The 15,611-nt window shown below is 34.6% G+C and overlaps 1 protein-coding gene across 8 annotated transcripts in view; it reads left to right on the top strand.

The window, feature by feature from the left end:
- Nucleotides 1-15,611, top strand: part of SBF2 (SET binding factor 2) — a 288,417-nt gene that overhangs the window by 234,831 nt on the left and 37,975 nt on the right. For 6 of the 8 annotated variants that reach the window (XM_064452705.1, XM_064452699.1, XM_064452702.1 and 3 more), the window contains 6 exons: nucleotides 746-921; nucleotides 1,857-2,002; nucleotides 5,893-6,091; nucleotides 8,178-8,374; nucleotides 13,280-13,417; nucleotides 14,550-14,645. In XM_064452705.1, coding sequence (XP_064308775.1) covers nucleotides 746-921; nucleotides 1,857-2,002; nucleotides 5,893-6,091; nucleotides 8,178-8,374; nucleotides 13,280-13,417; nucleotides 14,550-14,645 — 952 coding nt within the window. The remainder of the gene's footprint in view (nucleotides 1-745; nucleotides 922-1,856; nucleotides 2,003-5,892; nucleotides 6,092-8,177; nucleotides 8,375-13,279; nucleotides 13,418-14,549; nucleotides 14,646-15,611) is intronic. The other 2 variants (XM_064452704.1, XM_064452703.1) reach the window with 1 other exon arrangement.

Genomic DNA, 15,611 nt, shown 5'->3' with positions numbered 1-15,611 from the left:
TTGGCCCCTTTACAGATTCCCTGTTTTCTCTCTCTCGGTGTCCTGTCCGTCCGCCCCCAGCCACAAATGGCTGACTGTCATCCTTTTAACTGAGGATGATGGGATGGGATTTTTTTTCCCCCAAAAAAAACTTTCAGTAAGTATTTTTAGTGGGGTGGATGGATCAGTGTTGAATAGCACAAGGTTAATTCCTTTTTAAGGATCAGATTTCATTATTACATTTTTATTATTATCGGTTTTCTATACTTTGCAAGGTGAGGCAAAAGTTGGAATGACTAAGTAATGAAAGTATAATGGCTGTGACGTATGAATGCTGAAATTGTTGGTTTGATGAGAGTCTTTGAAGTGCATTAGCAACTTTAGTTCCCAGTATACGGGCAGAGCTGGCAGAATATTTTCAAGCTAAGCTGTCCCATGTGACTAGTATTTGAACCGTTGTAGACATCGTAGTGCCAGGACTAATACTTGGATTTACCAAAATATTTTGTGTTTGATATTATGAGAATTCCAGATGCTTCTTAGTGAAAATACCTTAGCACTAGGACGTAAAGGCAAAAATTAAATAAAAAATTAATAAGCTGTGTAATATTCCTCAACAATCAATAAGATATATTTCCATATATTTGTATATTCTGGTGGGCATAGTACTGCATAAGTATGGGAATTTTGCTAATATATTTTAGGATCTTTCATTTTCTTTAATTCTATAATTTTTTTCTGTTCCTAATATGTCTTTAATGTGCAGTTAATTAAAGTAGCATTTGATGAAGAAGTAAGTCCTGAAGTGGTGGAAATATTTAAGAAACAGTTAATGAAGTTCCGTTATCCTCAATCTATCTTCAGCACTTTTGCATTTGCTGCTGGGCAAACAGCACCACAGATAATTTTACCAAAACAAAAAGAAAAGAACACTTCATTCCGGTATAGTCATTATTCTTCTTTTATTACTGATGTTCTTGTTTAGTATTAGTCTAATACATTGAACAATCTGACAGCTTCGCAGAAATGCAGATTGTTCAAGCAGTTTTCAGGAAAGTCAAAATAACTCCTATTCTGCATCTTTTTATATTTGCTGAATAAAAGGTATATTTGAGTGATATACATGTCAATTTGATATAGGAATATATTATTTATCTACATTTCTGGCTGCAGTAAATTTGAACAAACATCTCATTACATTTTGAAACACACAGTGTAAGTAGCACCCTCGGCTATGCGAACTATGCCAACATAAAAAAAAGATTTCTTGTGCATTTCTAACCTAATGTGGTTACAATTAATTTTACCCTTAGTATAGTCTGTACAATTGTCCTAGTATTTTTTAATCTAGAGTTTGAGCTTTGGGTCCTCTTTTGAAGCGTATGTTATACATCAATTTTTAGTAGAGTAGATGGGTCATTAGTCTGTTCCAGAGCGATAGTTCCTGTGATTCTCTGTTGATTATTGCATTGTTGACACAGGAAAGTAGACCCAAGCTAGCCATGGAATCATAATACTTTAAGGTAATTTTTATGTTTCCTGCCTTTACTTTGTCAGCTCTGTAGATTTATCACATTGCTAGTAAAATATAAATACCAAAAGAAAGATGACAGCTGCTTATTCATCACCATTAGACATTAGGCACAAATTTATCTCAAAATAATAGAAGTGGCGTTTGAAAGTAGATATAGTATTGTGGCTTAACCAGCACATATAGGAAGTAATTTTTCTGGAGGTTGTAATTTTTTCATTATATTAAATGAAAAATTATAAAATACATTTGGGGGGGCAAGTGGGTTCATCATAAAAATCTGTACATGCTATCAGGGAGAATCATATGCATATTTCTAAATATTTTTCTTGCTATGACTTTATAGTACCTTCTCAAAAAGCATTGTGAAAGGAGCAAAACGTGCTGGGAAGATGACAATTGGACGTCAATATTTATTAAAGAAGAAGACAAGCACAATAGTGGAAGAAAGAGGGAATCGCCCAGGCTGGAATGAAGACGATGATATCTCTGGTAATAGTAAAAAAATTTTTTCCATGTTGGTTGATAAGTCTATCCTAGTTTGCTTCCATTCCAATATATTGAATAAGTAATATCTTCAAGAAGAAATTGTAGTCTTCCTAGACAGGAAAACAAAAGGTTTCAAATATGTACATAATAAGTGTTTTCATTTGTGGTAATGAGGCAAAAGAGGAAGTTGACTTCATTTAGTGGGAAAAATACTAGATTATTGGTTTTTTAATTATCAAGCTATTTGCATATAGTATCTGTTTTATCATTTTTACAGTATAATAGTGTAGATGGAACAGCACAGAAGGATGCTATAGCTTCCATTTGTCTTTAGACATCATGACATTTGCAATTATTCTATAATGAGAAAGCAGTAATTGGTGAGATTTAAGAAAGAGCAAATACTCGGGGAAACTAGTGGATGTGGAAGTGCCAAATGATTTCTGAAAGCAGCAGAAGTCATTACTACTGAAAAAACCTCTTTTCCAAATTTTGGTTGAAAGGATTTGGGGACGGAAGGTAGAAAATTATTTGGGCACTCTGTATGGTTCATGTGATGGTGTGGAGTTTGACTTTCTTCCAAATACTTCTTTTCCTACCATGTGCTGCTGTCAGTATATCCTTATCTGGACCAGTGCTAATTTATAATAAACCACTAGAGGGAACCAGATTCTCCTGTACATAAACAGGTATTGTTTTGTCATACCGTTCTTTCTTTTTTTAAAAAAAATCAAGCATTTCAGATAATGACGTGTTTATCAAACACTAATAATTTCTTCAAAACCTCAAACAAGGCAAATTTTTCTTTTGAATATTTGGTAAATGATGCAGGCAACTTACGTGACTTACGGGCAGATAAGTTGTCTGAAGCAGGACTGTGTTACTGCACTGTCTCTGTTCCCTCCAAAATGGAAGAAAGCCATTGCAGTAAAGCTAAAAATATTGATTATTTTCTTTCATTCCAGATAAAAGTGGTGGAAAAAAGGCAAAAAGAAAGGATTACAAAATACAGAATATCTTTACAGTGCTGAAAAATTACATTCTTAATTGAATTTCCAGCATCTTCCTTAAGTGTGGAGTTAGTATGCATTCTGATGTTGCAGATTCTTTGGGTCAGAAGCAATTCTGCAGGCTGTACCTGTGTGATTTTGGGGTGATTTTGTGTCCTTTGCTCAGAGACTCCAAGTACAAAATCATACCTGCGTATCAGTACTTCTCTTGATGCTAAAGAAAATGTAGGAGTTTTTGTATTGGTGATGTACAAAACAACTCCATTCTTCCATGAACACAGGTGTTATATAAACATTAGTGATAGTCACTTTTTTCCTCCCCTAACAAAAACATGAGAATATAAATCGTGAGGTTTCCTACCTGCTGCTTTGCAGATGTTTTGACTGGGAACCTGTAAGGTGATCAAAATCTGACAGTTTGCTTTTCCCTCTGTGCTGCACTGACACCTCAGGTGTAGTCAGCTGACAACAGTAGTAACTCTGCTTCAGACAGAGTACAAATAGCCAGAGGAAATTTGCTGTTAAATCACTGCAATTTCTTTCATATTGACTGCTATGAATGACTTTTTGTTTGCAAGTCTCAAAAACTGAAGTATAGGAAACAATGCAGCTAATCAACAGTGCATCAAACAGGAACTATCTGCAGCAGGTGATGCATTGACTTAAAAAAGAAATGTTAAAGATAAGGTTGGAAGGAACTTTAAGAGATCGTGTACTCCCTCTCTCTGCCCCAAGGCAAGATCAACATACTTAATCTGTTCCTCATAGGTGTTTACCTAGCTTTTTCTTAGAAGCTTTCCGAGATGAAGTTTTCCACAACTCGAGGCAATTTGTAGTAATGCTTTAACCATCCTTAATGCTGGAGAAAAACAACCGTCTTTCTGATATTTAGGCCTAAACAATTTAAAGCCTTCACTTCTTATTCTGTCACCATATACATATAGAAGAGATGATTCCCTTCATTCTGATTGCAGTGTTTAATGTATTTATGGACTATTTATCTTCTCTGTTATTTTCTCGATATTAAATATCTGCAGTTTTTTCAGTTCTTTGTTTATTAGTCTTGATAGACTTCTGATCATCTTCATTGCTCTTTTCCCAGTCCTCTTTAGCTGGTCCACATATAACTTGCAGTGTGATTTCCAAAACTGGGCACAGTACTCTGGTTATTAGTTGTTGCTAATGAACACCTCATTTGCCTCCAATTCATCCGCATCTTTTTATTTGCAGAGTTTAGAATCTCATCACTACTAAATTCTGTTTTGTGTAGGTGATCATACCCATGTGCTCCATAAAAAAGGAGACTGTAAAACCCACTTTTACAAACACTCATATCTATCTCAGGAACAGTAAAATAGAGGGATTATTCCTCCTCTTTTCAAAATCAAATTTTTTAAAAAATCCATTTTAAACTTGAGAGAGCAAAACATCTTCACGTCCCTCTTCAGGTTAAGGACACTGATGTGAGTGCTTAGAATGTCTAGCTTTTTATGCACAAGAAAATGTTTTGCAAATTCTGATGACCAATATACCTGCTTTCATGAGAGAAAAATGCATTTGAAAAAAATATTTCAAAAAATGCACACTCATCTTGTCTGAGTCTGTTACAGCTTTCCATTCAAAACTGTTAAATACCAAGTTTCTGTATGCCAAAATAAAATTATTTCTAAAACACATTTGTTTCTCATTTGTGCACTTTATACTTGTAAAAGTTTTGTAACTTCTTTCTTACCATGACAAATATCAAAACACAGTAAAAAGAGGAGATACCCACAGTGTTAAACTCTTTATTATTTAGGTCAAATAGAGAATTGTTGTTTTTGTTTGATGAGCTTCAGTGGCAAAAAAAATTATTCATTAAGCTTTTATGCTAAGATGCACCAAAAAAAAAGTAAATGGGTTCTAGTCCTGTAAATTCTGAATGTTGTCTACTGCCAGGAACATTTTAATTGTATCATAATTTTGATTTTGTAAGATAATTTGATGTCCAGTTTTATAAAGCCCTGTTTTAATTTTAAATCCTTATATACTTTTCAGTGCCTCATTCATTAAGAAATACTTCCCCTCATACACATGTATTTCAATGCTTGGGGTTGTAGCAAGTAACTGATAGATGCTGTGAACAGTAAATCTGCTTTAAGAAGTATTTGGAAATAGTTGGAAGTGTCAGTAACAGGCAGGTGGCAGGTTTTGTACAAAGACCTTGCTTGACTTGAATTTCAGTGTAGTTTGAACTTGTGACATGGTTTTTATCTCTCACAGTTAAAGGTTTTTCTGGTTTGGAAAGTGCAGCTGACATGCATGTCTGAAGAAAGCTGCTATTTGACATGGAAACGGACACATTAAGAAACTAAGAGTCATCTGTTGTAAAATTATGACACAGAAACTTTTTTTTTATTTGAACCAAGCTTAAAAAGTTTGTTACTATCTTTTGAAGACAGTTTAAAAGAATTGTGAGGTCGGTTTTACCTTGGAGGTTTAATGAATTTATGTGCATGTTTTTCATTATTCTGTCTTGTGTAGATCTTTGTGTGGCAATTTTGAGTTTAACAGGTTCTCATAAATTGTTGAAAGAAAGATTATCTGTCTTCAGTTCAGTTCAAATTAATATACGAGATAAGTTTTTCCAGGATTTTAGCAAGACAGTTATCAGCCATGCCCGTCACAAGCGCAGTAGGTAACTGTGTGATATATTCAGGTTTCCTGACTAAAATGTTATGGTATTGCTTATAATTTCTACGAACTGTGGTTTATACGTATTAGTTCTTGTCATTTGTCACTGACAGTAAGACAAACTAATATTTTGTTCCGAAGAAAATAGCATCGTTTCTGTGTAACTGCTGACCTTCCCAATAGCAAACTCTTAAACATTTTTAACTTTAGTTTCAGATGACAGCGAGCTGCACACAAGTGGTACCCTAAAAGCATCAGAAAAATCAACAATGGAGCAATTAGTAGAAAGAGCCTGTTTCAGAGACTATCAACGTCTGGGACTGGGGACCATCAGTAGTAACTCTTCTCGCTCAAAAACAGAATACTTAAGAATAACTGCACTGAACAGGATGTATTCACTTTGCAGGAGGTGAGTTTACGAATTCAAGTTAAGTAGCTGAAAATAAAGACATAATACACGTACCACATGATGTATCCATTTAAGCAACTTATTCTGAGAAAATTTTTGTTGACAGTAGGAGTGCTCAACTAGTGACCTTGAAGCTATTTGTATTCCAATCAGAAATTCATCTTCTGATGGCTGCATATGTATTCATCAGGTTTAGAAAGAGTGCCAATTATGGTAGCCAGAAGTGAGCTTTCAGAACTGCCCCAGAAGCTCTGTCAGACAACACAAGTCTTCCTTCCTAGGTTCTTTCTATAGCCCACAGAAGGAGAGTGTCCCTGGTGTTTTGGAGGAAGCTAACTTAGATACTCTGAATTGCCTTTTGAAGGAGTTTCTCTCTCCTGGATTTCTACATTGATGTCTAAATCATTAGGATGTTTTTCAGCTTTCTGACTTAGCCAGTAAAGTTATCTGGTAGAACTCACTCTCTTGATATGGTTTCTGTAATTTGCTGTGTTGCTACTGGAAATAATTTATGTAATATATTTGCATGATACATTATATTATGTAATATATATAAAATCTATTCTGTTACTAAATAAAAAAGCTAGCCTCAGAAACAATTATATGTAACTGTTTTCTTCAAATAAAAAAGTATGTCTTAAAATTGAATTCATTAAGGTATCTACACTACTTTAAAAGTTGGTCATGTACCGAAAGTCACATGCTGTGTTTTAACACGTGAATGTTACTGACTGCTTTGTTGTGAAAGCTGATGTAGTTTACTACCACTACCCACAAAAACTCTTTCTAATACAAAAGCATATCTGCATGAGTCATATCAGAAGAGCATTTGCATTCTCTAAAGCCACTTTTGGCTAGTCATTGCTTTCATTATGGATATGAAATAGCTGGTTCTTCATGGATGAAGAGCACACAAGAAAATATCAGATCTTTTCTCATTTTATGACTTATTTAGAGTAACAGGCGAATAACTGATTTTGTTCGATCACCATTGAGTACAATGCAGATTAAGGTATTAAATCTGTACATTTTCATTATGCTTTGAACATTATGCAGACAACTCCTTCCTCCCCTAAAACCAACAGTTTTTAATAGACTATAGGATTTTTTGGAAAAGATAATTAACATCTGAATGCATTACAAATCTCAGGATGTAAATTCTTATCTAGTGCCATATTAGTTTGGTTACTGTGTTTTAAAAAGTAGACTGTAAATATTATGTACATGGATTTTGTATGAGGGCAGTTCAATAAATGTCAAATAACTGAATTTACAGGAACAGTATATATTGTAGAGGAACAAAGTTGTTTAGTAAGCACTAACTTCTCCCTGCTGGTCATCTTATTTTCTTCTTAGCATATGAAATTGGCACTTAAATCGAATAATTTTTGGAGGAGATCAAAAATAATATTGGATATTGCTTGAATTCTTCTTTCACTAACATGAACACAACTACCATCTTTCTGGGTATTCTATTTTTAAAGCTATTGTATCAGTGAATTTCCTAATGTCTCAATATATTGTAGTGTTTTAAAAAGTACACAAAAATGTTGTTTCAAATACACTGCTCAGAGGAATCTGGCTGTAAAATTTAAACATATTTTGACATAAACCAAAACCTATTGTTTTAGTTCTGATACTTTAGGCAATCTAACATTCTTTCCTTTCAGTTCTCATATTTGACACACAACTGTCAAAACAAAGCTACTGCATCATTTGCATGCCTCAAAATTGCCTTCTCTGTCGTGGTCAAAAATACAGCTTTGTTATAGTGACAGATGAGAGAGATACTAAGAAGAAAAATACTACCAAGTAAAATATAACCTTAAATAGAAACAGACTAGTAGTGATAGTCTTACAAATATTTCACAGTTAAAGTTGTTTTTAAAATGCAGTTAGCTTTAAAAATCAATGTACGTGCTAGGATTGGACTAAAAATGAGAGTTACTAATTAAAAAATAATCCTCACGAGGTGTGTTTTCACTGAGATGTATATGCAGCTTGTAATTTCAGGAATTTTTTTCATTCTTTAAAATTTGAAAGCCATTTTAATTGTTCAATTTTTTTCACCTTTCTGTCAATACAGTTATCCTGGGCTTCTGGTGATACCTCAGTCTGTTCAAGACAGCAGTCTGCAGAGAGTTGCTCGCTGTTACCGTCACAATCGCCTACCAGTTGTGTGTTGGAAGAACACTAAAAACAGTACTCTTCTACTTAGATCTGGGGGCTTTCATGGAAAAGGTGTTGTCGGCCTTTTCAAATCCCAGAACACACATACTACAGGTGAGTTGATACAGCTCGGCTTTCTGTATAAGTAGTTTTATATGGAAACACTTATTTTTCTAGAGGAGATCAGGGATATGATTGAATCAAAAGTCTCAAGTTATGAATAGTTATATGATATTATATTAGTTCAGTTTAATTACTGTATGTCAAGAAGCAGATCCTGAATCGTATGAAAGTGGTTCAGAAAATGTCAATGAATAATTTGAAAGGAGATTAGATACATATGAAAAGTCTTTGGTAAAAGCTGGCATCTGTCAAACGCAATCCAAACTTCCCCTGTTTCCCTTAAATTATCTTGTTCCTTTGCACTGGTTTATGTAATGAATATCTGATGTCCCTTTTAATAAAGGATTATATTAAATATTAGATGATTATCCATTGGATTTCCTCATGTTTTTTATTGTATTATTAGTTTAACTTTTATCTTTCTTTTATAAACCATAGACCTGAAAGATTCTAGTTGGGGTCTTTGCATTAAGTAAATCTCTTCCTTTGTGTGGTCAAGATTGGACCAGCACAAGAATTGTCAAAATAGTTAATTTTTCAGAAGAATATAAGATATTAGGGCAACATTGATTTTGGAAGGAACATTAGTTGACTTTCATCATTCACAGGCAGTGTTTAGGATACTTATTGTGACTGCCTGGATTTCCATCTCTTATGCTGATAGTTTCTTCGGAGTTAATTTCATGCCAACAGTGAATTTTGTATATTGCTGAAGAAAAAGCCAGTATTCTTTTTAATCAAACTGATAGTTGTTTAGAAATTATTCTAGAATTAGGCCATCATTTTTCTTTTTTGAGAAAAAGAAAATGTGAGGTAGAATTAGAATACCAGGAACTCATTAAGGTAGCAAAGATATTCCTCAGTCCTGTTTATGTTTGAGTTTCACCCTAATAATGTCTAAAATGCAATTAAAGGGTTTGACTCTACTGAACAGTTTGTTCTATAGAATTTTTCAAAACTTGTAACAGGCATACTGTACAAGCATGTGCAAGTCACACAAAAGTATTTTGAAGAATACATGATTTAAATGTTTTCTGCATTGTCCTCCTGAATTTTCCCTTCACAGAGTATCTTTATGAAAACAATTTTATTACTTGTAAAGAACAGTTTATATCAGACATAATATTTAGCTATATGAGGTTTTGTGTTTATCAAATTCACCTTATAATTGGGATCTAATTAGAAAAAGGCTTTTTACATCAGACAGTGTCTGGACTGGCTATTAACACTAATTTGTGAATCACTAATTATCTACTGAATATTCACTGCTGTAGCATTGTTACAGTGTGTCTCTTCAGTGTCTTGCGGGGGTGGTTTTTAGTTGGAGTGAGGAGCAAGGTAATGAATTAAGTTTTATATAATGTGATTTTGTTGAAAAGATCCATAAAATGACTCAGTGAAGTACTACCAATAGTTAACATAGCAGCTGCCAAAGCTCTGGTCTACACCAGTGTTCCACAGGTTTATGGTGTGAATCCTACGCATGGTAATTCAAATGTTTGTCTTATAAACTGATTTAATACTTATTGTCGTAGCTGAAATACTGGCCAGGCATCTTTAAGCTGGTATAAGTAGAACAAGTTGAAAAAATTCTGCAGGAATAGTTTGCAAATTATATAAAGACAAACACTTCCATGTTTTCTGTAGTGTAGCTATAATTTCTATGTGCATGGGAGTATGAGAGCCTTCCAGAACAAGTTCTTCAAAGCCTGACCCATTAAAGCACATTTCCTTTGTGTAATCTCATTGCTTTTGTAGGTGGTTTCTGTTTTTTAATTTTATATAGTCTTTTATAATGCTGTTGTCATTGTCATACTTCCAGCAGTATATTAGGCAATAGATAATCTGATTGACAATAACTGCATTTGTCAAACATTAGCTTCTGGAGTTACTGTTTCTTTTAAAATGTGAAAAAAATGGACACTCTCCTCAGGAAGGTACTGCAGGGAAAATCAAAAATATTTGTAGGATATTTATTTCATTCATAATGAAAGTTGGTGAAACAAAACTTTGGAGGAAACTGATTGATAGTTACACGCAGGCATATGTATTTGCCTCAGTAGGAGTTGGGTGCAATGAAGGAAGGCCTATACTGAAAAATGCGTAGTGATGCAAACTAAGAGGACAAAGATAATCTTAAGTTAAATTTAAGTTGACAGATGCATACCTTCCTAAGCAGAGATTTTATAGGAGTAGGTTTTTATTAGGTGGTTCTGGACTGATACACAGAAACCAAGAGGATTTCCTGTTACATCATGTAGTAAGCAAGTTTTCAAAGCATAGTTAAGATCAATGTTTTATAAGAAGCACAGAGCATATTTTTTAGAGAAATTGTGCACTGTACTAAATTGCTGTATGGAACCAAACTACATGTGCAACCGAATTGTGTTTTTCTAACATCTGTCCACAAAGGATTATGAACAGGTATTTGAATATGAGATGGAGAGTATGCAGGCCATTTCAAAAGTTCCTTTGAAACATGAAAGTTGGTTTCTGAGTTTCACATCAGCCTTTCTGGGAATTTTTTTGCAGAGCATTGTAGTTCTAAATATGGCATTCTACACCTGAATTACCAAGTATTGGTCAACTGCCATGTAGGAAGACCGTTTATGTTTCTTGTGTGTAATAACGCTATCCAAGAGAACGGTTATCTTGATACAGGCTGGATTACTGACTATATTAGGACCTGTTATAAGATAAAGATGGAGCAACCTGCAGCCAGGCATACAGAGCACATATTAGCAGCTGAGGCAATCTTATTGCCTTACTAAACAATGCATTTCTTTCCAGGGATTTATAAAATTGCTACTGGGATCCCCGTCCCCATCCTTTGTTTAAATCTGTGCTGTTGTGGTGGCTTTTATGTGTCGTACAGCACTTAAAAGATCAGATGTTTTCTAGAAATCCCTGTTCACACGTGCTTTGAGTCACCAGTAGTCTTTTATCCTTTTATACTGCTGTTAAGCACTGTGTGAGGGGATGATTGGTGGTAAGGATGAAGGGCAGATTTTCCATCTTTAATCTTTCACAAGGACATTATTGCCTTCAATCGTCAATTCAGATACCTGCCCTGTTCAATAACAGACTTTCACATAAGTCAAGCTATTCATCTCATGATTCTCTTCCCTAAAACACACATAATACACTTCATGAAATAAAACTTTGTAAGTGCAAGTGGTAGGGACATTACCCTTTCATTTAGATATTTCATTTTCTTTCATTTAACTAAATTGGTAAGACCAAAATTGACTTTTTGTGGCATTGCTTCAAGGTCTAGGAGACCCAGAGATCATTCAAGTGGATTTCAGGATGTGTAAACCCTGCTTAAGGGTTGAAGAGAAAATAATGTTTTTCTTCAGGCTTGTTCCACTTTCAGATAGAAACAGCATGGTGTTTCCTGCATGTACATTTTCTAATGCCTTCCTAATTCTACTTCCAATTCGGGAACTAGTTTTAACAGGGCTATTCAGATACTAATTTTCACAGGGCTATCTTGAAATTTCTTTTGCCAACTCCCGCTAATTAGATTACTGTCTATTAGTCTCCAACATGGAATCTGATTGGATCATCACTAGAGAAAGCTATTTATAAATAACTGCCATTGTATTTTGTCAGAATGTACTCAATCAAATTCTCTGTGTCTCTCTCTTTATCTCTTATTCCAAATCTTGGCTCTTGTGGTCAGGATACCAAATCCTGGTTTAAGCAGCTATGACATTTTTGTCCTATAGTGAGTCCAGAGGTGGCTGCAATCAACTATAATTCAAAAAAATTTTGTTTGGCATTTGAAAAAAATCTGACTCATTGAGGCTGGACACTTTTTGTCATCATAGTATGGCCCAGGACCTGACCTTCATCTCCTTCCCTTCCTTTAAGTCCTGGACACAAATGGGTGCAGTTTTCCTGGTTAAGATTTATTTTTTAATTTTTCACTTTTTTTTCCTTGATTCTGTTTTTTGTTATTGGTTTCTTAACTTTTTAAAGTCTTATGATTCTCTTACATGGACTGTCTCTTTAACTTCACTACTTTCTGAGAGCATCATACCTTCTCATCTTGCTTATATTTTTTCCTCTGCCCCTGTTTTTAAACTGTGGCTGTTTCCTCTCTGGCTTCGCTGTCATCCAGTCTTTGCCAGCTGCTTCTCTCTCTCTGAAATGTTCGTTCTCTGTGTCTCCAGCAACTTAAGCAACTGGAAAACTATTGTTTCTGAGTTCTGTAGAGTGATAATCTGAAACTACATGCATGAAAATGAATATTCAGAGGTTTTCAGAGAAGGAATTATACTTCTCACAACAGTGCAGCCCCCCTGCTCCTACAAGTTACCTAAGTATGTGGGAAGACACGCACACGCACACGCGCGCGCACACACGCGCGCGCACACACGCACACACAGAGTTATAGGTAAGTAACTTTCCTTTACTGGAATGAGGAAGAGCTGGCTGTGTATGGTTTTAACTTCCTTTTGTTGAAGACACAGTTCTGTCTGTTCTTTACACAATTTGTTAAAAGGCTGAAATTTGCTGACAAGTAGCACAAACTTAGAAATGTTACTTTTCATTCTGAGAGCGAAGGGAAAATTACATCATTTCCATTCAGTTTATATTGATTACTGGCTAATGATGGATTTTTTTAAGTTTACCATGTGGTAACAAACTCTTTCAGAAGTTTAGCTCTGTGGAGTCGAATGCGAGAGAACATTGCTGGGTGCTGATCTGCAGCCAGGTGATGAACATCTGAGCATTCTTTGTCATCAAAGGAGTGGCTTTTTGAATCTTTGATATTAACCGTGATATTTTCAGTACTCCACTCTACATAGTTAGCTTTTTATTTTGCTACTCTTTGTATTTATAAATGTACTTTTGCTTTAATGCATTCTATTCTTCTTGTGACTCTAGCTCCTGCTTCTTTAGAATCTTCAAGCAGTATAGAACAGGAAAAATACCTACAAGCCTTACTGAATGTGATATCCGTCCACTGCAAAATGAATGGAAGTAATACTCTTACTGTTAGACCAACAATTGCGCTGTCTCCAGGTAAAATTAGTTTAATAGTGCTATTCTATGGTTAAGTTGAAAAGAGTTTTCTCTGGTTTGGTATTGGTTCAATTTGCCCCATATCAATGAAGGGGTTTCTTTATCGTTGCACTAAGAGCTTATTCACTCTTAGTTTCAGTGAATGTGGTTTCCGTATGTAAAGTATGTTTATAATCTTTCCCAAAATATTTTTCGGTATTCTTAATCTGACAGTAAACTATTATCCACCTGTGGGTCATAGATTTTTATTAAATTCACCTCAGTATGATGGGCCAGTCTCGAGGCATTAATAATTTATTACAATTCTGGAAAAAATAAAATAAAGTTCTCCAGAATATCAAGATGCCAAATCTTTCCGGGTTTTTTCTTTTTTGTATCAAGTGCAACAATTACATTATATAACAGAATCAAAAGCAAAGATCCACTTTAAAGTCTTTTATAACAAATTAAGCGTATTGAAAATTGTGTACTGAATGAGAGACTGCCAACTGGAAGAGAATGCAAAATACTACTCTTTCACATAATGAGAAAATACAAGATTGCAAGTTCAGATTCTATATGAACAGATGCACTATTAGCTACAGCAGCAATGGAAGGTATATAGGCATTTTCATGTGTGTTGCATACTCATAATGGGCTTTTAATGTCAGTTCCAAGTAGAATTTTACTTGTGGTGAAAACTCTTTCAAATTACGCTCTTTGAGTTATGCATATGTGGAACCATGAAGAAATGAACCCATATTTTATTTCAGCTATTTTGTGATGAAACCTGGTAACGTTTATGTAACCCCAATGTCTTAGAGGAGTATGTGACTTCAAATTGTGTCTGTCTTGTCTTAGTCAGTTGGTAGTGATTGGCCTAATACAGCGAAACAGTGGCTTTTCTTGTAAAATAACACCATTCCCAAAGTGTGCATGCTTTGCTTCATTTATTGTAAAATATGTTGATTGCACAGCTGTATCTAACATCTCCATACTGTTGCCAATGTATACATGTCTTTAAAAATAAATCTGAAGAACAAAATTGGCAAGAATTATCTGTATTGTGTGAAAAGGGGCATTTTTATCAGTTACGTTGTGTTAGTAACACTGTAGTTTTTTAATCTTCTATTCTTTTTTTGGCTGACTTTAGGCACTGAAAGGAGGGCTTCAAGAATGTCTACTGTGTTTAAACAGGTAGTGCCAGGACATTTGGATGTAAATCTATCCAATAGCTTTGCTCGAGGAGGTTAGTAAGACTAGCTCAAAGTCTGTTATTTGAAATAATAAATAATAAATGATAACAAAATGTTAGTGAAATAAAAATAATTAACTGCTTACGCATTCATTATTCTGTGAAACAACAAAACAAATTACAGATTAGCCTCACTCCATAATATTATCTAAGTATCTAATTTCTGATTAAGTCCTTTACTTACCACTGAAAAAAAGCTTGTTTCATGTTGGAAATTAGTGGAAAATTAAGCACTCAGTTAGGAATTGTGTTTCTAAGTATTTGTGATTCGTCCATATTTTCAATTTGACTAAAATGTATGGTCTGAAGAATGCATACGTTATATTAGGATGGAATGCACTTCAGAATCTCCAATTACATATCATTCTGGTATTTGGCTGTAGATTAGCTGATGCTTCATAAAGTTACAAATAATCTATCTGAATACTTTTGCTTTAGGTAAAGGAGGGAGTTACGTGGCCAGGCTGTAATAAGTAGTGAGATAACAGCATGTTCTTCGGAAATAGTTATTCTTAGGTACAAGGGCTCATCAGTATCATTTCTACAAGAAGCTTTCATTCTGTGAAGTGAATTCCAACTATTTTTACTCTTCTAGTCTGATGAAATTTTTATGATTTTTTTTTTAAATGTACAATACATGCATAAATTAGTGCATGGAATTCCTTAAATGTGTGCTTGTTAGGATAGGGATGGATCCGTTTTCCAAAAGGGACCGTTTTATATTTCGTTTATTACCTTTTAGCCCTGAAGGCTGCTCTTCGCAGCTCTTTATGATTAATTCTAAGCATCTAAAAGTTGCTTTTCTTACTTTTTGACTCCTTCCAGCTTTATGAGCCGTGCATTAACCACATTATAGCAAATGGAGCTCAGATTTTCAGAAGTGAGAGTGAGAAAGGCTGTAAGATACCTCATCTAAAATTAGACTTACTTTGACCTGCTGAGGTCCATTCCAACCTAAAT

The sequence above is a fragment of the Phalacrocorax carbo genome, chromosome 5 (assembly GCF_963921805.1).
Source record: "Phalacrocorax carbo chromosome 5, bPhaCar2.1, whole genome shotgun sequence".
In the NCBI taxonomy this organism is placed as follows: domain Eukaryota; kingdom Metazoa; phylum Chordata; class Aves; order Suliformes; family Phalacrocoracidae; genus Phalacrocorax; species Phalacrocorax carbo.
The sequence above is the reverse complement of the archived record's forward strand: the minus strand, read 5'-3'. Positions and strand labels throughout refer to the sequence as shown.